We start from the raw sequence: 25,863 nt of genomic DNA on the forward strand, positions 1-25,863 counted from the left end.
GTACACATCCCGCTTTACAGGATCATACAAACGATAGCCTTGGGACTGAGAGCTGTAGCCAACAAACACCTGTCTTCGGGAAGCCGCTTCAAATTTATCACGATGAGTCTTGGGAATGTGAACATAGGCATCACACCCAAAAACCCTAAAATAAGAAACATTGGGCTTAGGCCCAAAGTAAGCTGCAAAAGGTGTCATCCCATCAACGGCCGAAGTGGGGGATCGATTAAGGATGTGGACTGCAGTAGCCACAGCCTTAGCCCATAGAAACTGAGGTGTCTGTCGGTGCTCCATCATGGTGTGCGCCATCTCGATCACACTTCGGTTCTTCTGTTCAAGAATGCCATTTTCTTGAGGAGTGTTGGTGTTAGCAAATTCCTGGTGAATGTCTTTATCTGCATAAAAACGAGCAAACTCATTAGAAACAAATTCACTACCCTTGTCAGATCGCAAGGTCTTCAATCGCTGGCCCGATCGGTTCTCCTCAAAGAGAAGCCAATCCTTGAAGTGGGAGAAAGCCTCCGACTTCAACGCCAGGAAATAGGCCCAAGTCATCCTGCTGAAGTCATCTACGATCAACATGAAGTACGAGCTCCCTTTCAAGGACTCGTTCCGCATAGGGCCACAAAGATCAGTAGATACAAGCTCCATTGGGGAAGTAGACCGCCGCGAAGCTTTGTTGGGAATCGCATCCCTATGCTGCTTCCCACGAATATAGGAGACACATGGCTGCTGGCTCACCACTATGTTCGGCAACCCTCGAACAAGCTGTCCACGTGACGCCCTCTGAAGATAATCATAGTTAAGGTGATCAAACCGAGCATGCCATAGCTCTGACTGTGTCTGAGTGGTAAGAAGAAGAGTAGGAAGAGCGGTAGAAGACGTCAATTTGTAGATGCCGTTCTCCTCATATCCTGATGAGAGAACCTTCCTTGACCCACGATCAAGGACTCGCACCGAATCACTGTCAAACTTTACCAAAAGTCCAAGTGAATAAATCTTATGAACCGAAAGTAGATGATATCCTAGACCTGGTACATGCAAGACCTTTGAAGTATGAGTACCACCACGTCCGTCTGGAATAAGCTGCATCTCACCCCGTCTTGTAATAGACACCGAAGAGCTATCTCCGATGAGAATCTGCCCACGCGAAGGTCGCAACTGGGCAACACTACCTGATGAAGGAGTCATGTGCCGGGAGGCACCACTGTCAACGATCCACTCTCGAGCCTGGGGAGTTGTCATCGCAGCATCAGAAGCCTTCGGTGTAGAGTCCTCAATGACTGCTAGATGAAGAAACGCAGCTCATGAGGGTGCAGCCACCGCTCCAGAATCCTTCGAATCCTTCTTGTTGGTGTCCTTCTTGTCCTTGTCGGGGCAATCCTTCTTTCAATGGCCGGTCTTATCACAAATATGGCATGTGGGTTCTTTGTCCTTGTCCTTCTTTGACTTGTTGTCCTCCTCCTTCTTCTTTTGGTCCTTCCCCTTCTTCTGAGAAGCTTGACCTGTCAAAGCTTTTGACTTGGAAGCATGCTGTCCCTTCAGTTGTTCCTCTTGGTCGAAGACCATAGGAACTGGCTCTTCCCACCAAAGAGTAGACTCACGCCCTGAAGCAATAAGGGCGGAGTAAAAAGCACCGAATCGTGGCGGCAACTGGGACAAGAGTGTGATCGCCATGTCTTCGGAGGAAATCGGCTTCTCCGCATTCTGAACCTGCATCTGAAGCTGTCTAAGCTTGTTGATGTGCTCCTGCAACGAAGAAGACTTGTTCATGGACAAGGTCCGCATCTGCACCTCCAAAGAAACCCTCTTTATAAGGGTCATCTGGTTATACATCTGGTCAAGCTCCAGCCATATCTCCTGAGCCACCATCAAGTGCTCGATGTGGGCTATCACAGCTGTAATACAAGATAGAAAAAGAAAAGAACGAATCCGGGCATTCAGTTTGTCCCAATGAGACTGTGCCTTGGCCAACTCCGTACGAGCATTGGAAGAGAGTTTGGACTCATCTCTCACCGAGGGCCGGTCGATCTCCTCCTGTACAAGCTCCGCCAAATCGTAAGACTCAAGGATGGCCAACATCATCACGCGCCAGATGCGGTAATTGTTGCCATCGAGCTTTTGATCTGCGGGAAGAGCTGGTAAGACAGGCACCTTCCGATCCATGATTGTCGGGAACTCCAAGTCAATCTCTGTAGACATCTTCACCTGTAATGCCTTCACAAACGCAAAAGCAGCCCCCTCTGACTGTGAAAACGCAGCTTGCTAGGGCTCTTTCTTCCACGTCCTGAACCTTCTTCACCCGCCGGAGGCGATGAAAAAGTAAAACCTGCACTTGAAAGCTGAAAACATAGCCTTCTTCCTCTTCAAACAGCAGCAAACAGCAGCAAATTCACCAACTGGACTCCTTTCCTGCGCGCCCATGCTCGCTTCAGCCTTGTTCCGATGCGCTGCCCTCCCGCTCGCCCTCGAACGCTGGAAACACAGCCTTGTGTCGCGATGGAATCTCCTCTTCAAGTAGGTTCTTCACTCAGTCAGCCCTTCTTCACTGCTCTGATACCATGTCAGAGTGCAGCGATGCGGAAGCGTGGGACGGAGACTGAGAGAGAGAGTGAACGCAGAGAGAAGAGAGAGAGAGAAAGATACAGTGGAAGATGAAGATCTGCTGTATAAAGTGTGCTGTATACAAAGATATGCAGTTATGTACATGGGCGCAGTGCGCAGGACTGCGTGTCTCCACCTTGACGATGCAACCTGCTGTCCACCTGGAAGTACACTGCAGCCTGCACGATCTCTAGTTTGTAATCTGCACGAATCTCCAGTCTGAGATCTGTAATCAGAAGTGTGTGAGGATGTGTAGAACGTCGGCTATAAATAGCCAAAAAGAATGCGCCTAGAAAGAGCAGGTCGGCTGCATTAAATGCAGCCGACTGGTCAGTCCGACTGGATTGCCACGTGGCTGCCTGCGCCGCCAGGACCTGATAATCGCTAACATATGGGACATAAATAGTCTCTAGGAATGCATTTCATTTTAATAATAAGGTTTAATTTTTTAATTAATCATGTTTTGGGGTGTTTTAATGAAGCTAATGTATTTTTAGATGAACACTTTCTCTCAAGCCCAAATTTGAAACCGGAAAGGGATTATACTAGCCCAAGCCCAAAGTTTCTTTTTTTGTATCCCAAAGTGTCTCACCTCAAAGCAACTAAGGCATCGGGCAAAGGGTGTTGTCAATTGCCCAATGACCTACCAAGACTATAGAGGTGATGGTAATCTTAGCAAGGGTGTCCAAGTGATCACCCTAGAGAGGCCAAGGCATTGGACCAAGGGTGCTCGTCAATTGGTCAGTGGCCTACTAGGACTTGCAAAGGTAAATGGGACCACAATGGACTTTGCTTTTTTTTTTTCCCCCTGTTTTGGTGGGAGGGCTTTTGATTGTTTGAATAGATATAAGTTTAAGTAAGGGTTTTCAATTAGTTTTTGTACTATTAAGTGATTTGTGTCCTATGGGGAGAATAAAGGGATGGTAATCATAAAACAAACAAGCTATCCCAATCACCGTTGGGTATTAGTGATTGATGAATAAATTTACGGGGGTTATGCGGTGAAGTAAAAAAAGAAGGGTGAAAGTAAGCTAGGGAAGCCAAGTAAGCAAAGCAAGTAGGGGAGATTGCCATGTCTATTGCTGTGAATATGGTGGGTCTAGAGTTGATCACTCCAAAAGATTGAAAATAGATACATATGCATAGATATATGTTTATAGGAACAAAATGTCGATGCATTGGAGTTATGCAAGAGGCAATGCAGATGATCATACTACAATGTCGCTTGGATAGTGCCCTTGCAAGGGAATCATTCACTTATCCAAGTGCCGGTTTTCAATCATAGTCATCTAGAGGATGCGGATAATGACACAATGTATAAAATAATCAATGTCTCTAAAGGAACGAATAAACCAAAATCTTGACATGGTCAAGCGAAGAAGATTGTTCCCTCTCAATGTAGAAGGAAAAGCCAAAGGGTATCACTCTCTTCTTGTCAGTTTGAAGTAATAGGGGAGGATTCTATGTAGCAAGTATTGGAGAATTGGTGGATAGCTGACCACCTCGGTCAAAGTGTCTACAAAAGTGCTTGATGAAGGCACAAACTCTAGGTGTAAGGTGTTTAGCTCAACTTACTCTCTAGTGAAATGGAAGTGGACTTCAATATGCCGTGTTCGTGGTGTGATGATTAGGTTATTAGCATGTGCTATGGCAGTGTGGTTGTTGCAGTAGATGATAGTTGGAGAGTCACATAGAAAATGAAGAAGAACTAGTAGTCATCTCAAGTAGACGGTCTTTGTGGTGCCATCAAAGAGAGCTTGATACTTTACCTTAGCCGCGGTGCTTGATTCAACCCCATAAAGAGTTTGCTGTAAATGAAAGACCTTGTCTTTATGGTTAGTAGAAGAAAATCTGAGAGTTGCTCCACATAGACTTTCTCCTCCCAATAACTGTTCAGGAAGGCACTTTTGATATCCATTTGATAGATTGGCCAACCATAATGAGTGGCGAGTGCGACTAACAAACAAAATGATCTCAACCACACAATGGGTCCAAAGGTATCCTCATAATCTATGCCATGTTTTTGTTAAAAATCTTGCACTACAAGGTGAGCGTTATATTTATCCAAAGTTCCATCACCTTTCAATTTGGTTCTAAAGATCCACTTGGTCTCGATGACTTTCTTGTGGCTCAGATGATCCACCAATATTCAAATTTCATTTCGGCCAATGCTTGCAAGCTCCTTTTTCATGGCCTCTCACCATTGGGAATACTTTAGAGTTTCCTGCCAACTCTTCCGCTTTGAATGTACTACATAATGTACCATAAGGACAAATGCAAAGGAAATACTAGATGCAAGCTGGGCAGATCTTGTAGGGCTCCCCGGAGTGGAATTTGGTGGAAGGATGTCCAAATCCCACAAGAAATGTTGGTATTAGCGAGGTAATAGGTCTTCAGAAGGCTTGGGTGCCAAAGACTCTGTAGGTGGGTTAAGAGCGGGTATTAGATTGGGCTCAAATGACTCTATAGATGGGTTAGGAGCCGAAGACTCACAGTGAGCAAGCGAACAATAAGAGAGAAGAGAGTGCTAGAAGGTCACATCCACTATGTGAGAATGAATGAAAGTACAATCCCTAAGGTACTAAGTACCACACCCACTGATGGGTGTTCACACGGGGGAAAAACCCTTCTCTAGCTAGAAGGTAAAAGGTGCTTGTGAGATAAGGGAGTGTTTATACTAGAACTTAGGAGGAATATGATAAGTGTAACAAACCCCCCTGGATCGAATGATGTGAATGTATATAGGGAATAGGCAAATCAATTTCCAACGGTATCAAGCTGAGCACCTTGTGAAAGGCTTCAAATTTCTCTCTAGAGAGAGCTTTCGTAAACCGTGTAGGGAGATAAACCAAGTCAATCTCCCTTGCATATGCAACCTCTCTTTGACATAATGATAATGCACCTCAATGTGCTTAGTGCAAATGTATATAGAGAATAGGTAGATCAATCCCCAAACGTTGTCAAGCTGAGCGTCTTGCGAAAGGCTTCGAACTTCTATCCAGAGAACTTTCGTAAACACATTTGCCAAGTTGTCATGTGCAGAGACATAAACCAAGTCAATCTCCTCTGCATATAGAGCCTCTTTGACATAATGATAATGCATCTCAATGTGCTTAGTGTGAGCACGAAAAACTGGATTCCTCGCAATGCCATGGCACTCTGACTGTTAGTGTAGATAGGAGTGGGTGCACCACTTTTGACATTAAATTGTAGTCACTCTTTCAAGAGAGCTTCTTTTTCCTCATCCTTTTAATTTTTCATGGAGTTTTCTACCAAAAATCCTAGTGTCTCCCCTTGATTTGCAACATCTAGCAACAATGGATGATACAAAGACTACTTGAACTCATTTTCTTCATGTTGACAACCATTTTTTTGAGCAACAAGTGTTATTTAGCTCCCAAATTGTTGGCCAAATTTGTGGTGTATTTTCCCCTAGTTTATAGCCTACTCCACACCAGTAGATTGCTTCTTGCTCAGCCAAGAAATGCATGAATCATCAAGTGTGAAACAATTGCCACTAGTGGATGCCCTTGTGTCAAAACAATTAGCCCAATCACTGTCTATATATGCATGTAAGCAAAGATTAGTGCGTTAGGACTGAAAATGCCCAATGTTTGGTGCCTTTGAGATAATGAAAGACACATTTAACTGCTTGCCAATGTGTACTACTGGGTCCGTGCATAAAGTGTGCCATCTGAGAGACCCCAAATTGAATATTTGGCCATGTATTATACAAGTATAGTAAACAACCAATAGCCTATTGATAAAGAGAAGCATCAAAAGGTTCTCTTGCATCCTCCAGTGTAAACTTGTGGTCTGTCTCAACAGGAGTAGAGACTTCTACCCAGGGTATTCCTACAGGGTCAAACATGGTACTTACAGGTGGTGGACAGGGTGCAGGAATTTCCTGTTTAGACTTGAAGGTTCAATCATAGCAAATTCTGTCGTGATCCAAATTAGAAACTTGATAGCTCCATTAGAAGAGGGGATCCTAAGCTCCAATTTGAATAAAAATTTTTGGTGATCCAACATCGGGAGCTCAAGTTATTACTGATTTTTTGACACTAGGTATGTTGAGACAACACCCAGACAGCATACAGGGGGACACTGTTTGACATTGTTCCACCCAAAGTATCCAACCCAAGTCCATATATTTTGAAATATGGTATATCCCCATAAAATAAGCTTTCCATAGAGCTATTAAGCATAGAGTTTTGTCACGAAGAATGATTGAAAATCAATCAAATGCAACTGTTGCCTTGCCACAACAACTTGTAGATACAAAGAATTGAAGAAAATCAATCATTTACTGTTGTTGCCCTGTCTCAACAGCTTGTAGATGCTGTCAGCTGTTGTTGATTGGTATTCTCCTACCCTTGGCTGCCTCAGAAGGTCCTCCAATGGCTGCAAATCAGACCAACAGCATCTCCTCCCTCTCTCTTGCAGACTGACTACACTAAAAATACCTCTCTCCAGCCTGTAAAGACGTTTTTTAATCTTACTTGGGCATTTTTAACAAGTAGCAACCTTCTCAAAATGGTTTTTCCAACATTATCCATAATTAAATATTAATCTTCAGTCTTTAAATACTGAAAATTAATCTAATAATTATTTCAATGCTCTGAAAAATAATTTGACTGGCCAATAATTAAATTGGCTAGGCAACTTCCATTCTCGAGTGTCTTTGTGCCATCTTTGACCATCAGATTGGTGTTAGGTACCATTAAACACCACTTCTCTAATGTCACCAACAACTGACGCTTATGGCCAAATGAATGACCTAGACCAACAACTGGCACCAGATACCACCAAGTACTTGTGCGGCATAACTTATAGCAACTTTTGCCTTGGACATCCCACGATTTCCTCGGGTCCCAGGCTCGTAAATTTACTTTAACCCCAGTTGCACCTCACATGTGCAACATTTACTTAATCATGTGATTAAAAATTAATCCACATGTTAAGTGAGGTTTCAAAAATACATGTCCTCATGACAGGGATAACCTCTTGATTCTCATTATTTATGTGGATAATATGATGTTGATTGGACCTCATGAGAGACATATTTCAACTCTAAAAGCTGAATTGCAGTATGCTTTTGATGTAATAGATCTTGGCCATTTGCACTACTATCTTGGAATACAGTTACTGTAATTGAGGATGGCATGATTTTGTAGCACTCTAAGTACAGTGGGCAACTTCTTGAGCATTTTTCACATGCAAGACTACAAGGAATAAGAAGAAAGATCCCATTACTGAGGCATTGAATGATGGTGTCAGAGACTTACAAGAGGATCAAAATTACACAGTTGAAGCCTATAATATTGATCAAATAGATGAAGAATTAAGCATTGGGATTGCTTATAGCACACATTAAGGACAGCATGACATACATGAAGAGCATGCAGGGAATGATTATCTCCTACTGTCAAAAGAGTTGGGACATGTCAATGAAGGCCTTTCTAAGGATTTGAAGGCTTTGAATGAACGCTTAACACATATGAATTAAGGTTTGTTGCAAGGAATGGCATAAGTAAACCAAGGAATCTCTGATTTGCAGCAAAGCAACAAAACTTTATTCCAAGAGCTCATCTTAGCCATAAAGAAAATTGGAAGCAAGCCATAAAGAGAATCTTAAACTATTGAAGACTCCCATGCAATTCCCTTTGTTGGTAATCCTTCCCATCCAAGCAAAGAGAAGGCTCAGCTAGTTATACACACTTTTGAAAGGGGAGAACCATCTAGAGTGAGGGGCAACCATCATCCTTTTCTCTCTCTACAGCTTTCTTTCACATCCCACAGCCATTTCACAGCTTTGCTATGAAGATCTCAGCATTTTGGACCCTTGGAGGCTGAGAAATTGCAAATTTCTCTGCTGTAAACCGTAATCTACAATAGAAACCAGGGTTTAGCAGCAGCCTTGGGAAGCGTGCCAGAAATTTGGATTCAACAGGGCTGAAGGTGAATTTCAGCTAAATTCAAGTGGAGGACTAGCGAGCCATTGAATTTGGGGCATTTTCATCATCTATGAAGTGGATGAAGGCCAATTGAGTGCCTGAATAAAGGGATAAAATAGATTGAAGACTTGTTGGTCACTATGGATAGCAAGGGGAGTTTGGATTGCAAAGGGGATCGGGAGAATCCCATTGTAAATTAACTTTTTCTTCAATAAAGCAAAAGAAATACCAAAAGGGGTGCCAATTTTGGGGCCAATTGGGTGTGCATTGTCCAAGATCAGTAGGTAAATTTGTATTTTCAGATTTGCATTAATTGTTTGCTGCTGTAATTAAGTTGTAATCAAGGATTTACCACCCATCCATGGAAGGAAGGCTAGTTACAATCCCCATCTTTGCGGACGTAAAGTATGCTCTCAATGTGTGAGAATTATTGAAGCCAAGAGTAATGAAGTATGCATGTATCTTCTCATACCATGCCCTAGGTGCTTGCTTTGAACCATAGAGGGCCTTATGCAAATGGTACACTTTGCTTTTTGACCCTTTTTGAACAAAGCTAGGAGGTTGAGTGACATAAATCTCCTCATGAAGATCACCATTCAAAAAAGTAGTTTTCATATCCAACTGATGCACATGCCAATCATAATGAGCAGCCAAAGCAATGACACTGTGAATGGTGGTCATACGTGAAGTGGGTGCAAACATCTTATCATAGTCAATCCCATATTGTTGGGCATATCCTTTGGCAACAGGATGTGCCTTGTAGTGATCAATGCTACCATCAAATCTGCATTTTAATTTGTAAAACCACTAAGTGCCTATAGCACGCTTGCTAGCAGGCAAGTGACATAAGCCCCATGTGTCATTTTTACCAATAGAGTTTAATTCTAATTGCATAGCTGCTATCCAATGTTTGTTTTGTAAAGTGGCATGCAAAGAAATAGGTTCTTCATTGCATGCGGTATCTACAAGTGCCAGCGCAACCAAGTTACCGTGTGCACGGCGAGTGGTTGCTCTAGTTCTATCGGGAAGAGGAACGAGCTGTTTGCTATCTAGGGACTGTTTTAGCTTCCCAAGTAGCAACTCTCTCATCGGCCACTTCATAGTCAGCAATGCCTTCATCAATGGCTGAAAATCAGGTTGCTATTCAACATGTATTTACTGTTGATTTTGATACTATAAACCCTCAATAGGACTTTGAAATTGACCAAAATTAGGTGCATTTTGTTGAAATAAAGGGAACCAATTGTCAAAATGTTCATAGGCTCCACATTGGGCTGGTTTTTGCAGTCCATGAAGGATTGACCAGCATGTTTAGCAAGTATCACATCTCTACTAACAAAAATCTTGGTGGAGGGTTGGTATAAGTGGTACCCTTTACTTTTTGCACTATAACCAATAAATATGAATTTGACAGCCTTGTCTTTCAATTTATGTCTTCTTGGTTGTGGTACCAAAGCATATGCCAAACAACCAAAGACACAGATATGTGACACCATTGGTTTCGGGCCACTTCAAGGCTCATAAGGCATACATTCAGCCAATGCTTTAGTTTGGTTGTGATTCAGCACATACATTGCACACATGATAGCATCAGGCCAAAACTTTGGGGGTTAGCTTATTGTGTGATAGTATACAACGTGCCATTTCCATCAAAGTGCGATTTTTTCTTTTAGCCACATTGTTTCGTTGAGGTGTGTAAGGGGTAGTGTACTAATGGATAATGCCTCTTTCAACCAAAAAGAAATTGAATTCCCGTGACATATATTCCATTCTTGATTGGTACGTAGTATAATTAGCTTGCATCCAGTGCATTTTCAGCCAAGGCGAAGAATGCTTTAAAGCATGCAAATACTTCTCATTTGTGCTTTCAAAGCATATTTCCAACAATGATGAGTTATATCATCAATGAAGGTAACAAAGTACAAGTATGCTTCGATGGATTTGACATGTATGGGCCCACAAATATCACTATGTGTAAGTTGTAACTTTTGATTAGTACGCATAGTACCACCCTTGGGAAACGAAGCATGGTGCATTTTGCCTAGTACACAACTTTCACATACATTGTGAATATGTGCTTTCAACAGAGGGAGATCGAGCACTATATTTTTGCTTCTTAGGCATAGCAACTTGCCATAGTTAAGATGACCAAATTGAGCATGCCATAACTCAGTGTTAGCCACAATGGTAGGATTAATGTATAATGCATCCTCTAATGCTCTCCTCTTATATAAATCAAGTTAATAGAGTCCATTGTACAAAGTATCAGTGACAATGAGGATATCCCTATCACTGCAATCATAGACATTGCATTGATCCATATGGAATATAACCACAAAACCAACACATGCAATGGTTGAAATTGAAAGCAAGTTTTTCTTTATGCCTAGCATATACAAGGCCTTTTTAAGCATGATAGTTTCCCATCCATTGGAATAATGGGAATTTGACCAATGCCTTGAATTGCATACGAAGCATTGTTTGCACATACAACTGGTCCCCCCTTTTGTACATTTGCATATGATACAAGCAAGTCATGAAAGGACATTATGTGCTTAGAAGCGCCACTGTTAAAATACCATGTGCTGCAATTTTCAGCAACCAAATGTCCATGCTTATGTAAAGAAGGATCATATGAACAATGCACCACAAAAGTATAAGAGTGATCAATGTCCAAGCTTGCCAATGTGCAGTTGCATTCTTTGCATTTGCTGAATTTTCAGCAACACTCATGCTTGATTGTTTCTTCTTTTTACTTGTCATTCTCTTTCTGCACTCTTCAATAACACACCCCTTCTTCTTGCAATAATCGCGTTTCTTTTTCTTAGCATCATCATCCTTGGTGCTTGAGGAGTCCATGGAAGAAGCTATTTTGCCTTTTTCTTTGGAGTTTGGGGGTTGCCTTGACTTCCCTTTGTTTTGATGGTTGGTTGCAAATGCTTGATTATCCATACTTATATTAGAGCGATTCAGCCTTGATTGCTCTTCTTGTAACAATAGTGATACCAACACATCAAATGTGTAAGCATTAACATCTCCTTTTGCAAGTAAACGGAGTGTAGTGGCAAAATCTGATAAGTATCAGGTGGACCAGTTGAGTCCATAAATACAAGAGATGCATCGGGAATTATTTCATCAATATTAGCAAGCTGCTTCGTAATGTCCTTGACACGTGTAATTTATACATCCATAAAATCACCCTCTGTCATGTGCTCCATCTCAAGCTGTTTACGCAAATAGGCTTCACGAACCTCATTGCGTACTTGATACGACATAGCAAGCTTATCTCGAGCATCCTTGGCCATTGTGCACGACCAAGTATGTTGAATAACTTGTCTCTTACACCAAAGTGTAATCAAAGCATGAGCTTCGGCATCATGCACATCCCATCTCAATTGATCTGTTGTGGGAGGTGCAGGAGGAGAGTTGGAGCTGAAGATCCATTGGTGATTGTGGATGAGCTAGAAGAACCTATGGCATTCTGTGTGGCAGGGCAGGCATGCCCATCTTTTGAATCATAATACATAACCCCAAAGCTGCTTGACAATAAGTACATGCTTCATCATGTATGTCCGCATGGGATAATCAGTGCCATCAAATTTGTTTGAGTCCCCAAACATGTTGAGCAAATCATTTTGCCCGGCCATTGCTTGTTAAAGTTTTTGATTTTTTTGTAACTAGTTGATGTCCAAAGAACAAATTAGTTGCAACACAAAAAATAAAGCAAAGAAAGGACCAAAAATCACAAATTTTTGAAGAATTAATAGCATTAATGAAGAATTTTCAGCTGTATGGATTCCAATGTGCACAAATGTTGATGTAGAAGGTCTAATTGGCCTCAATGCTGATAAATTTGGGAAAATTTCACAAAAGCCCGAAATTTAATTGGTAAAATTTGGTGAAATTGAAGCTTGAATGTAAAAAGCTCCAAATTTTGGCACAACACAAGAATTTTTTAGCACAAAATGCAGAATCTCCAAAATTCTGGTGGGATTTGGGTTTTTTAGACAAAAGTTTCAAAATTTTGAAAGGAATTTGAGTGGAAATTTGTATATGTTGTAAAATTCTCAAATTTTGTGCTTTGTAGGGACACTGTGTGCAAATAGGAGCAATCTAAAAGGCGTAATGTTGATTAAGACTTGGGAGCTGATTATTTTAATGTAAAATAATGTTGGATGACAGGTGATAAATTTGTGAAGGCTGTTAGGACATTTAATGCTAATGATGATGTGGTGCAGGCTGTTGGGGGTGATTATTGGTATGCGTGTAGCTGTTGGCAAACTTTGGAGCTCACATTGGGTTGCGTAATGGGCTGCAGGGCTGCAAACGACCAGTATTCGTGTTGCATGTGGATTCAATCGATAGGCAAGAGGCAGATAGTGTACAAATTGTCGATGAAGATGTACAACAAGCAAGTAATTGAAGGTGGCATGTAGATTGAGAAGATAGAGAGCAACGGAGCTTGAGGCTCAACGACAGCTATGGCGGTGTGCGAGCAAGGTGGTGGTCGAGAAGAGATATAGCTCTGATACCATTGTTAGGTTAGGGTTTAGCAACACGTGCATACTCACACACACTCATGGTGAAACAAGAGAGAAGAGAGTTTTGGAAGGTGATAATGGAGTTTCAGAAGGTCATATCCATTATGTGAGAATGAATGAAAGTACAATCCTTAAGGTACTAAGTGCCACACCCATTGACGGGTGTTCACACGGTCAAAAAAACCCTTCTCCAGCTAGAAGGTAAAAAGTGATGTGAGATAAGGAAGTGTTCATACCAAGACATAGGAGGAACACGATAAGTGTAACATATCTCTGACGTGTAAGAAGGAATTGACGTAGAGGTTAGTGCAATGCTATGTATAATATCCCTCTCATCATAAATGACATCTCTTCGGACAATCACCTTTTTTGTTTGAGGATTGAATAAACAATAGGCTTTTGTGTCAGAAGAGTAGCCTACAAAAATCAGGACATTAGCTCGAGGAAGAATGAGCTTTCTTGTTGTAGCATCAAGAGAGTACGTGTATACATCATTTGAAGACTCTCAAATGGGAAATAATAGATCATGTGCCAAAAATTGCCTCAAAAGGGAGTCCTTTGAGGAACTGATGTAGTTAGGCATGTTAGCAGAGTATTTGTCAGCTCATGTGTGAGTCTGAGCTTGATCTGGGCTGGACATTTTTATTAGGTATTTTAGGTATTTTTCTGGTGTGGCATTTTATGCCAGTGGGACATTTTATGCACCAGTCGGCCAGCATTAATGCTGTCCGACCAGCATTGTTGCTCCCCACTTTTTTAGCCTATTTATACTCAGTGGCTCCTCCTCAGTCAGTCACTTCATCTTCACCATCTGCAGACTCTGTGGAGAGAGGAACCAGAGCCAGTGCCAGTGCCCACGCAGCCAGTGACTCACTGTTGTATGCGACTGTCTCGTGTTCAGATATATGGATTCCATTTCCCGTGCATACATCTGAGTTCTCATCTGTATCGTGTTCTTTCTTTTCTCTTTTTGTCTTGTGTTTCAGCAGTTTATTTCAGCACATGTTTATGCTTCCACCGCTGCTCCACTTCTGACATGGTATCAGTTTTCAGGATTTGTGTTTCTTGCTGATTTCAGGACTGTTTTGTACCCCTGCTGATTAGACGGCTGCTGTCGCAGCCAGGCGACCTGTTTTGGGACTGTTTTCAGCCTGCGTTTTTTGCAGTTTTGCCATCGCCTGCTGCCTCCGCACCCTCTGCTGCCTGCGTTTTTCATCGGCAACTGCTGGCGACAGTTTTCTACCTGTTTTTCTGCAGTTTACAGTCTGCGTTTTGCTGATTCAGCGTCTCTCGTGGCTGGCTGACTGTTACTTCAGGCCGTTTTTGCTGTTTTTGGCAGTTTTTGACTGATTTTTTGACTTTCTGCAGCAGATTTTGTCTTCTATTGATCAGATTTTGGGTTCTATTGCATGTGAACTCTCATTTTCTGTAGTCTGTGCTTGTGTTTTGGCTGTGTTTCCTCTCTCAATTCCATCTCTTCTCTACTTCTCTTCTTATCCTCTCCATATGGCTCCATGCACTTCCACTGATGATAAGCATGAGGCATCCTTGAGATTACAAGGGCGGCTTCCAGCACATTATGGAGGTGAGGTTTATGTAGCTTCAGAGAGGGGTGACGGGAAGAAGAAGTCGAAGGCCGAGTGTTACCACTGTGGCAAGAAGGGACATTTGCGGAAGGCCTGCAAGAAGTTAGCAGCTTCCAGGAAGAAGGAGCAAAAGACGAAGCGGGATGCTGACTCTACCGATGAGTCCTCTCCTTCCTCAGACTCCGACTTCGATCCTCCGACAAAGGTGAAGTCCAAGGCGCGGAAGGGATCCTCTTCTTCGGATCGCGGGAAGGGCTTGGTGGCCCCTTCCTCGCCTGCTTTCTAGTGGTGGTGATGAGGTCATCCCTCACGACTCTCTTGTGCCAGAGAGGGAGTGTGAGCGGGTGTTCAGATGGGGCAGCCGCGCCTCATCTATATTTTTATACAGGTGCACAGGTTCCAGAGAGGGACGTCCCTGACGCATCGACTTCAGTCTGGCGGAATCAAATCCTGGAGCTGGGATTGACATCCAGGTTCATGCTGAGCTGGTTATTTGACAGAGAGCGGGAGGCTTTCGTCTGGAGCTCACATGAGGGGACACTTTAGCGGTCTGGCCAAAGGCGGGGAATCCATGGTCACCTATGTTCAGGGGCATTTTTGACAGGATGGTCTTGTATGCTACTGAGAGACATTGGTGATGGACACAGAGACATGCTATGATCTTCTCTATTTTCAGGTGTTTGGTACGATCGATATCAGGTTCTCTCCGAGGCACCTTGGTGGTGGCTTGATCACCCACTGCTTGGGTATCCATGGTTCTACTTGGTGGTTCTATGTTGTATAGTTTTTGATCCCTTTTCATTGTACTATTGTATTGTATCAGATCACTCATGATCTGAGAGAGGGTGTTAACAGAGTATTTGTCAGCTCATGTGTGAGTCTGAGCTTGATCTGGGCTGGACATTTTTATGAGGTATTTTTCTGGTGTGGCATTTTATGCCAGTGGGACATTTTATGCACCAGTCGGCCAACATTAATGCTGTCCGACCAGCATTGTTGCTCCCCACTTTTTTAGCCTATTTATACTCAGTGGCTCCTCCTCAGTCAGTCACTTCATCTTCACCATCTGCAGACTCTATGGAGAGAGGAACCGGAGCCAATGCCAGTGCCCACGCAGCCAGTGACTCACTGTTGTATGCGACTGTCTCGTGTTCAGATATATGGATTCCATTTCCCGTGCATACATCTGAGTTCTCATCTGTATCGTGTTCTTTCTTTTCTCTTCTTGTCTTGTGTTTCAGCAGTTTATTTCAGCACATGTTTATGCTTCCACCGCTGCTCCACTTCTGACAAGGCATTGGTTGAGGATGTATATATCAGAAGTGGATGAAAAGATGGAAGTGTGGAAAACTGCTGTAATAGACTGTTGAATACAAGAGACAAAGGAAAGAGAGAGAATACTACAAAAGAAAAGAACACTGCACAAAGAACTCAGAAGCAAAGAGATACTTGGGAAATGGAATCCATATACCAAGATATGAGACGGTATTGAACCAATGCGAGTCACCGGCTGTGAAGGCACTGGCATCTACTCCTTTCCCTCCACCCGAACTTGTTAGATGTCGAATGACACATGATGCATGATACTAACTATGGTGGAGGAGTGTTCGAAATAAATAGGCAAAAAAATGCTGTAAATGATGTTATGTCGGTCAGCATAAAATGCTATATTGAACATCATAAAATGCCAAGAAAAATTCTTAAATAATATAGGAAATGTCATGGTGCCCTAGTCCACTGACATGCATAAACTCAACCAGGAACTCACATATCTGCTAACACCCTCTCTCAAATCATGGGTGATGGGATACAATAGAATATACAATGATAAGAGCCCATCATAGTATATATAACATAGACTACCAGAGTAGAACCATGGATAGCCAAGCAGTGGGTGCGCAAGCCACCACCAAGGTGCCTTAGAGAGAATTCGATGTTGATGTGATCGTATCAGCCCCTAAAAATAGAGAAGAATCATAGTAGCTCTCAATATCTGTCAAAAATGCCTCGTAGTAGCATGCAAGACCATCCTATCAAAAATGCCTTTGAGCATATGTGACCATGGATTTTTCTTTGGCCAGACTGCCAAAGTGTCCCCTCATGTGAGCTCAGGCTAAGAGCCAATCCCGCTCTTTGTCAGAGAACCAGCTCATCATGAACCTAGATGTCAATCCCAGTTCCAAGATTTGAACTTGCCAGACTTTGTGATGCTTCAAGAAAACCCCTCTTGAGAATGTGTGCACCTGTATACTTGTATAGATGAGGCTCTCCGACCCCGTCTCATCACCCTCTCACACTCCATCTCTGGCACTGGAGAGTTGTGAGGGATGGCCGTATCATTTGTACTAGTAACTTGGAAGAGAGGCCCTTGTAGCCATCGTTGGGGCCACATAGTTGAAGCCTAAACTTGGACCTAGAGATGAGGAAGACTCGCCGAGAGAGTTGTCACCCTTCATCACCGTCCGTACTTGCTCGTGTCGTAAAGCTACTAATGTCTTGCAGTCCTTCTGAAGGTGTCCCTTCTTGCCACAATAATAGCACTAAGACTTTTGCTTCTTCCATCGTTAGGCTCCCCTCTCTAAAATTGGAACATCTGAAGCACCAAGAGATAGCATCCTCATAGAAACGTGAAGTTGAACACAAGTCTCCAACATAACACTTATAGATGAGGAAATAATGTTGGCATGCTGACCATCAGGAGGAGATGCTGGAGGAGCCATGAGGAGGGAGATACAGAGAAGGTGAAAAAAATACAAGGGATCTTTAGGGAGAAAAGTATGCCAAAAATACAGACTCTAAAGGATTGCATGAGTTCGTTGCAGTAAATAAAGCACATAAAGAAAGGATCAACAATAATAACCAAAGTGTAGTGATGAGAACACGACAGGTGAATATATAAAAACTCTCTCTAAAGCTGAGCAGTGTATCACAAGAGGAAAATACGGACCAAACACAACCAAAAAATAGCCTGAAACCTGTCGTCCAGCGTTGCATAGAAGCAAATAAGCAAAACACAGATGCTGATTAGTAAAACGCAGATAGGAGCTGCATTAGATGTAGTCGACTTGCATGAAAACAGGTTGCCTCAGGCGGCTGTCCCCAAAATGCAGATTTGGAAGGATCAATAACAGGTCCCCAGCCCTGAAGGAGCCCCAGAAATCTGTAAACGCAGATGGCAGACTGCAAAATACTAAGAAAATAGCCAAAAGAATAGGCCGAAAATTAGCAGAGGATGGTCGCCCAGGCTGCAAATCACGTGCGGCAGGTCGAACAGGTCCAAACAGCAGATGAAAAGTCAAAACTCAGACCTGAAACAGTGTAAAACAGCAGTAGGAACAATGATCGTGCAATCTAATACCATGCCAGAAGTGGATGCAATGATGGAAGCGTAGAAAACTGCTGTAATAGAGTACTGAATACATGAGACAAAGGAAAGAGAAAGAGAAACATTGCAAAAGAAAACAACACTGCACAAAGAACTCAGAAGCAAAGAGATGCTCTAGAAATGGAATTCATACACCAAGATATGAGATAGTACAGAACCAATGTGAGTCACGAGTTGTGAAGGCATTGCCACCTACTCCTCTCCCTCCACTAGAGCTTGTCAGATGATGAGTGACAGATGATGCATGATACTATAATTGTGGTGGAGGAGTGCTTGAAATAAATAGGCAAAAATAATGCCATAAATGATGTCAGGTTGGCTAGCATAAAATGCTAAAATGATCATCATAAAATGCCAGATAAAATGCCTAAATAATCTAGAAAATGTTATGGTGCCCTAGCCCACTGACATGCATAGACTCAGCCATGATTTAACATATCTGCTAACAGTACACTGAAGATTTGCTAACAATACACTGAAGTGTTAATACCCTTGACCCAAAGGTGCTTAGGATGCACTGTTGCAAACAGCACGGAGCGTGCTGTGTTCATCACAGTCCCATTCCTATGCTCTATGACTTCATTCTGAGAGGGGGAGTTGGTGAAGTGAGTTGACGTGAGATGGGGGTATAAAATATTGAAACAAGATTTTGCATTAAATGAAAAAAGCCCAAGTTCGTTTATACGTATTATTAGAAGGATTTGGGGTGACACGTGAAAGCCTCTCATCATTGTCCAAAACCTCCTCTCTTTCTCTCTTTTTTTCTACATTTTTAAAACTTTTTTCCTTTCTCCTCGACAAGTAAGGAGGAGGCTCTCTCTCCCTCTCTCTATTTCCTCGAGATATTATATTGTTAGTATAATTGAATATTATCATGATTATACTTGATATGCTAGTGATATATATCTATAATTAATCCTTATATTATGTATTAATACTTAATTATTATATAAAAATATTATTTATATTCATAAAAATTAAAATATACATATTATAATTAGTTATATATTTATATAAAATTTAATATATATACATATACTTTTAGTTATATATATTAGTGTGGCCTACTAAGAAAATGGCGTGTGGTGTTGCTTTCCCAAGTTGACAAGTTGGATAAATATCCTTTAATAGTTTTAGGCATGGAAGGCCCTCAATTATTTGATGGTGTGATAGCTTATAGAGCGAGTTGTACCCAAGGTGTCCTAGTGATATTGCCAAAGACACTCATTGTATATAGGCTTTTGTGTGGTAGCTAAAGCTTGGAAGCAGTGGGACTTTGAGTCCTCGATTGTTGGCTGGGAAAGAAATTGAGTCATCTCATAGAGGCCACTAGGCTTTTGTGTAGTGGTTAAAGCTTGGAAGTAGTGGACCTATAAGACCTTGGCAACCGGCTAGAAAAGAAACTAAGTCATCTTGTAGAGGCCACTAGGTTGTGCCTTGTGAGCAATCACTAAACCAAATTTGAGAGTGTATGACCTTGACTATGTTCGCTCTAAAGAAGATTGCTCTCTCCAATTGACTAAGATGCTAAATGGACAATTAGTTTACCCCAAGTAGAGGGACATAATATGCATTGTCCAATGAAGCGAGATCTTGGCTCTCGTCAACATCAAACTTGACATGACTTAGACCGTGGATCTTGACTGAGGAATTTTTCCCATGATGGACATTCTCGGTTGTAGGGGCTTGGGAGAAGAAAAAGTCTTGGATGGGAATCATGTGATGGATGGCTCCACTATCCATGATCCAAACGGTAGATGATATGCTTGGTTAGGTAGAGTGGGTCTCTGCGGCGGTCACTTCATTTGGAGGTAACTTGCAAATGCGGACTAAACTCAAAGCCTCTGTGTCTCCATGGAGACTAGGTGAGCCTCATATCTAGCACACCAATCAAACATGCTCTCTAGAGTTGAGAATGATATTGGTTGCGATGGCTAACTGGCGGCAATGTGGGTCTGGCCTTGCCACTGTTCTTGATTTTGCTTGCCATCACCCTTGTTTCCCCTATTGGGGGTTACTTGATTGAGGGGTAGGGTTTTGAGTCCTTTGTTATATAGTTAGAACGATCTCCGTTTGGAACATCATTACATTTATGTGCAACATCTAATCAATTGTATCGTCTTCGCGCAACTTTTGTTTAAAGGCTTGCCTTCAAAGCTCTTTAAATGTCCTGGCTTTGTGATCAAAGATCAGCTATAGCTCCCCATTTGTGATGGAATAATGATGCGTGTCTCCAACATAGTTAGAACGATCTCCGATTATGTCAGAACCTTGCAGAGTTGGGAGTGATGCCACCTTGTGCTCAGTTCTTGACGTAGGCTCCTTTGGGAGTGATGCCACCTTGTGCTCAGTTCTTGACGTAGGCTCCTTTGGTTACTGAGTAGGTGTGGAAGTGTTCAATGTCATCTTCCCTTCTGTAATTTTTGCTTTCAACTGTAGCTCCCCATTTGTGATGGAATAATGATGTGTGTCTCCAATATAGTTAGAACGATCTCCGTTTGCAACATCATTACATTTATGTGCAACATCTAATCAATTGTATCATCTTCGCGCAACTTTTGTTTAAAGGCTTGCCTTCAAAGCTCTTTAAACTTCCTGGCTTTGTGATCAAAGATCAGCTATAGCTCTCCATCTGTGATGGAATAATGATGTGTGTCTCCAACATAGTTAGAACGATCTCCGGTTATGTGAGAGTTGGGAGTGATGCCACCTTGTGCTCAGTTCTTGACGTAGGCTCCTTTGGTTACTGAGTAGGTGTGGAAGTGTTCGATGTCATCTTCCCTTCTGTAATTTTTACTTTCAAGGTGAGCTTTTTGATCGAGGGCTTAGGTTTTGGATACTATGTAAAGAAATGCTCTATCATAGAAAACACACAAACAATTGTATGACAAACGCATAAATTGATAAAGAAACATAGTTAGGGTCAAGTAAACACAAAGACAAGGAACACAATGACTAATAATGAATGAATATTGAATAGAATACAATTCTCAATACAGCAAACCCATTATGTAGTGAAGAATATTGATCCTTGAACTCCCATGTCTCCAGGACCGGGTAGAGAGTATGAGCTGGAGAGATTGTCATATTCTGATGGATCCCAAAATGCAGCAAGGCAGCCTCTGTTGTGTTTGGCAACACCAAACACAGTAGTGGGATGCTGGATTAGTATGAGATGGGTAGAAGATGGGCTGGAAATTGCAAATGCAGGAGGGAAATGATAATGTGGCAGCTGGCAACATGGTCAAGAATAGCAAAACCCAGTACTGGGAAGTTATGGACAGGATAGCGGTAGTAGTATGAGCAAAAGCAAAATGCAGCTTTTCTGGCAATGAACAGCAGCAAATGCAAAGTTCTAGTGTAGACAGCAGCCATTTGGTTGACTAGCATTGTGGAGATGGCTGGAAACTGTCCGAATCTGCAATAAATGGGTGAGAAGCAGGCAGGCTGATGGTAGAAGACAATGGTGGACAGCTTCGGCTGAGATATCCTCCATGTACGGGGTGTGGACAACAAAGCTCTAGAACCCGCATGCTGTAAAAATGAGATTGTAGCTGGATGGAGGGCAGTATGCCTATTTATAGAAATAATAATGTTTAATGCATTAAATAATCCTGTTTTGGGGTTGTTTTAATGAAGCTAATGAATTTTGAGCTTAGCATGTTGGGGATGAACAAATCTCTAACAGTTATAGATTGTTTTCTTTAATCTCTACACAATCCTTGTGTTGATATCTCAGAAAAGTTCTCTTTTGTAAACTTATTGTTGTCATTTATAGGGCTTGCATTGTATTTTTGGTCTTGGTTTATTCGAGTTAGGTGGTTATTATTATAGCGTTTTCCTTTCCAAAGAAGAGAAATTTGATTGAAAATTAGTTTTCTTTAACTTTGAAGGCTACCCCTTCTTGGCAGAGTGCTGACTGCAAATGCAGATTCGCTAAGTGCAGGCTGCAAGTGTGTTTTTTGCCATGTTTCTGATACTTGTTTTGTGGTGCTAGACTTCCTTGGCAGCATCACCCTTTGTGAGACTATGTATTTAGAACATTGGCTGTAGGAGAAATCAACAAAAAGAAAATCAGGGAATTCAGGACTATTTCATACTTACTTCCATAGTATTACTGAGCTGTCATGGCCCAGTACAGAAAATTTCAGCTTTTTGTTCTATAGCAGAACTATCTTAGAAGAAGTGTTGCATCTGGATGCAATAAAAATTTTCCCAATTCAGAACCTATCTGGTCGTACAGTTACAACATTAACTTGTTTTTGCTGTTTGATTACAGAAATTCTTTGGCTACACAAATTTTCGACCTTTCCAGAAGGAGATAATACAGAAAGTTCTGCAAGGACAAGATTGTTTGGTGGTGATGGCTACTGGAAGTGGGAAGTCTTTGTGGTAATGCATTATTGTGAAATCTTTCACATGTCTAGGACAAGTGCATTTGGGAGTTAATCTCTATAGAGAGGAGAAAATCATGCTACTATTCCAATGGACATTTGTTTGACATTCCCTTGTGAGCTCACAAGACTTTACAAACAGAAGATTGCATTATGTAGAGATCAAGGATGGCCTTAATGAGCTAAAGCTGAAGCTTTACATTCAATGGCATAGGCCAAAACTGTCACTCTGCTGTTGGTTCAGCTTTCTGATCTTTGTTAAGAGTGATCTAGTAGTTCACTTGAGTTCACATCAAGTTGACAAGAACTGGCATGAAGAGTTACAATCACTGGCCAGAGTATAAACAGGTTTAAGCATGCTTGCAAACTACAAACTGATTAATTCAGATCACAAACCTTGAAAGCTTCTGAAGGCTGGTGCCCATGATGCCCAATGTGCAGATTTGTTTTCCAATCTCTTCACTATAGCTTTGACATGTGAGCTTGTACTTACAATAATTATGCTTGTTTACTTAACAATATTTCTACATTGCAAGATGGTTAAAACCTGAAGTGGCTTACATCTTTAAAGGTTTGCAAATTGCACATGGTGAATTAATGATGTCTCCAAAGGCTTTAGATTTGGGTTAGAAAGTTGCTGCAGCCTGTATCTAGAGATGAGCATTTATTATGCCATCTCAACTTCCTAAAGCTCACAGGTCATAGGCAGAATGGATGTACAGGAATATGATTAATTCTTGCAGCATCTTTCTTTTAACTTCTGTATTGTTGTTATGCTTTAATTATTCTAGAGGGTTTTTTAATGCCATTGCACCCATTTGTATGATATCTGTGTGGTTTTACAGTTATCAGCTGCCCCCATTGGTATCGAAAAAACCTGCTGTGGTAATAAGTCCCCTAATCAGTTTAATGCAGGACCAGGTAAATAATTTGAGCATGATGGTGAATTCATTATGTTCTACTTACAAGTCATTGTATAACTAGAGTGAGACTGCCAGCACCAATGTAAATTCGATAGCAGTTTGACTCGTACAGCTGTATTGCAGGTCATGGGCTTAAAAGAACGTGGTGTGAAAGCTGAACATATGAGTAGTTCTCAATCTGATGTCAGTGTACTCTCCAAGGCTAAAAATGGAGAATATGCAATAGTATTCATGTCACCGGAAAAGGCTCTTTCATTGTCTGAAAGGTGGACTACTCTATACATTCATTTAATGCTATTTGAGAGAAGGAAATACAAAATAATCATTAATCCGTCGGGAATTTATAGGAAAGGATATCTAGAGGTAAATGTTCTCGACAAAGGCAACACGCTTGATGTTATTGTGTGCTGTTTCAAACCAGTGATGTTTTCATTGGCTTTTGGTACATCAAAAGCATGGATGTTGGGATTACAAGAATCCTCACATGCAAAAAGGAAGCTATTTCAGTTGATGAACACAGGAGAACAAATCCAGACTATTATATGCTGAGCAGTCTGATCAAACATGCAGGAATTAGAGTTTTAAATCTGAGACAAACTTATATTATATTTTAGGTTTTACAAGACAGAACCATGGTGTACACATGGACAATTTATGTACAGTTCTAAGATTCACAAATACAGCAGATGACAGATAGAGAACCAGCCTGTAGATGAAAGACTCAGGTTTATATGCAACTCTTAATAGACCTGGTAATCAGAAACGTCCTTAGACCTGGACATTGACCGATCGTACAAATCTTGATTGATCAGAGGAGCAAGAGTTGATGAAGAACACCTTCTGTTTGAGTTGCGTGAGGGTGAGACATGGTAAAGAAATACTTGAACAAAGAAGATAAAACCAAAGTGTATGATAGTAACACACTGAAAACACTCCTTGGTAAAATGATAGTGCACCCTGATGTGCTTCGTCTTTGGACTTAACATGGGGTTACCAACCAATGGTATCACACTTTGGTTGTTGTAGTAGATCATAGTTCTGATGGTGCATGGGAATTGGAGCTTTGTTAGCAAGCTTCTCAGATAGATGGCCTCAGTGGCGCCATCATAGATGACTTGCAGATGGATGATGAATGATCTGCCACAAGTGGATGAGGGCTATAAATAGCTTGCAGACCCCAAAACATAAAAGCGAAAATGCTGAATCAGGCAGCTGCATTAAATGCTGCTGACCAGCTGCCAAACTGACGGAAAATGCTGGCTTCATAATCAAGACAGGCTGCCCACATGGGCACTCATAATAGGCACCCCAACTGCTGAAAAAGAAATGCAAGTGTGCTTGTTCAAGTGTGAACACACTTAAATCTCAGAAAAAAAGAAATACACACATCTAGACTAGGCTAAAATAGTGAGAGCTTCTTTGTCTCCATTAGACTCTGATAGAGTTCACAACGTGGGGATGACAAACTGACACAATCTTAGTTCTTGGGAGTGTTTGAAGACCCAAAGATCTCATGTGATGAAGCATCAAAGCGTACAACAAAGGCTTCGTGGAGAGATCTACTACATTGTCCTTTGTGGGACAGTGGGCCATCGCTAACTCGGAATCCACGATTTGCTCTTGTACAAAATGGTAGTGAATCTTGATGTACTTCATGCGAGCATGAAAAATAGGATTCTTTGCTAGAGCTAAGGCACATCGGTTATACATGCACAACTGAGTGGGTTTGTTTGTGGAAAGCCAATCTCTGCCAACTATTGGTAGAGCTAGAGTACCTCCTGAGCGGTAGAACAAAGTGCTTGGTACTCAGCCTCAGTAGAAGATAAGGCCATAGTAGACTGCTTCTTATTGCTCCATGAGATAGCTCTGAATAAGAGAGAAAGCAGAACCTGTAAGTAGTGGAGCTTCTAGACTCCACATCATCTGTCCAATTTGAGTCACTCCATCCAACAAGAGTGGCCCCTTGTCCATACATGATCATGTAGGATGGAGTCCCTTGTAAATAGTGCAAAGATGTGCAAGGTGGCTCTCGAGTGAGCTTGAGTAGGAGTTTTCATAAAAGAAGACAGCAATGTTACCACAAAAGAAATGTTTGGCCGAGTATAGATAAGCCAAGTCAAAGATCCAACAAGAAACTTGTACTAAGTAGCATTGGTAAGGGGATCTCTAGTAGTCACCATCTTGGACTCAAGGTCTACGGGCATGAAATGGACTTAGACTCAGCAATACCAAACTTTGAAAGTAGCTCGAAGATATATCTATGTCGGGAAAAAAAAAGCCCTATGTCAACTAGTAAGTCTCAAGACCAAGGAAGATGTGTAGGATCCCAAGGTTTGTCTTGTCAAGGGAATCTCCAGTAGTCCCATATTAGACTCAAGGTCTATGGGGCATAACATGGACTTACATGTAACCATACCAAACTTTGAAAGTGTAAACGCTCCGAACAACGTAGTATGCTTAACAATTATGAAAT

The 25,863-nt window shown here is 41.7% G+C and overlaps 1 protein-coding gene across 2 annotated transcripts in view; it reads left to right on the plus strand.

The window, feature by feature from the left end:
- LOC148010821 (uncharacterized) overlaps positions 1–25,863 on the plus strand; it is a 168,314-nt gene that overhangs the window by 10,392 nt on the left and 132,059 nt on the right. For both annotated transcript variants that reach the window (XM_087671275.1, XM_087671274.1), the window contains exons 2-4: positions 22,353–22,465; positions 23,313–23,388; positions 23,514–23,656. In XM_087671275.1, the coding sequence (XP_087527401.1) occupies positions 22,353–22,465; positions 23,313–23,388; positions 23,514–23,656 (332 nt within the window). The remainder of the gene's footprint in view (positions 1–22,352; positions 22,466–23,312; positions 23,389–23,513; positions 23,657–25,863) is intronic.

This window comes from Lygodium microphyllum, chromosome 29, assembly GCF_053477565.2.
Source record: "Lygodium microphyllum isolate KBCC chromosome 29, Lygodium_microphyllum_v1.1.10, whole genome shotgun sequence".
Taxonomy (NCBI): Eukaryota; Viridiplantae; Streptophyta; class Polypodiopsida; order Schizaeales; family Lygodiaceae; genus Lygodium; species Lygodium microphyllum.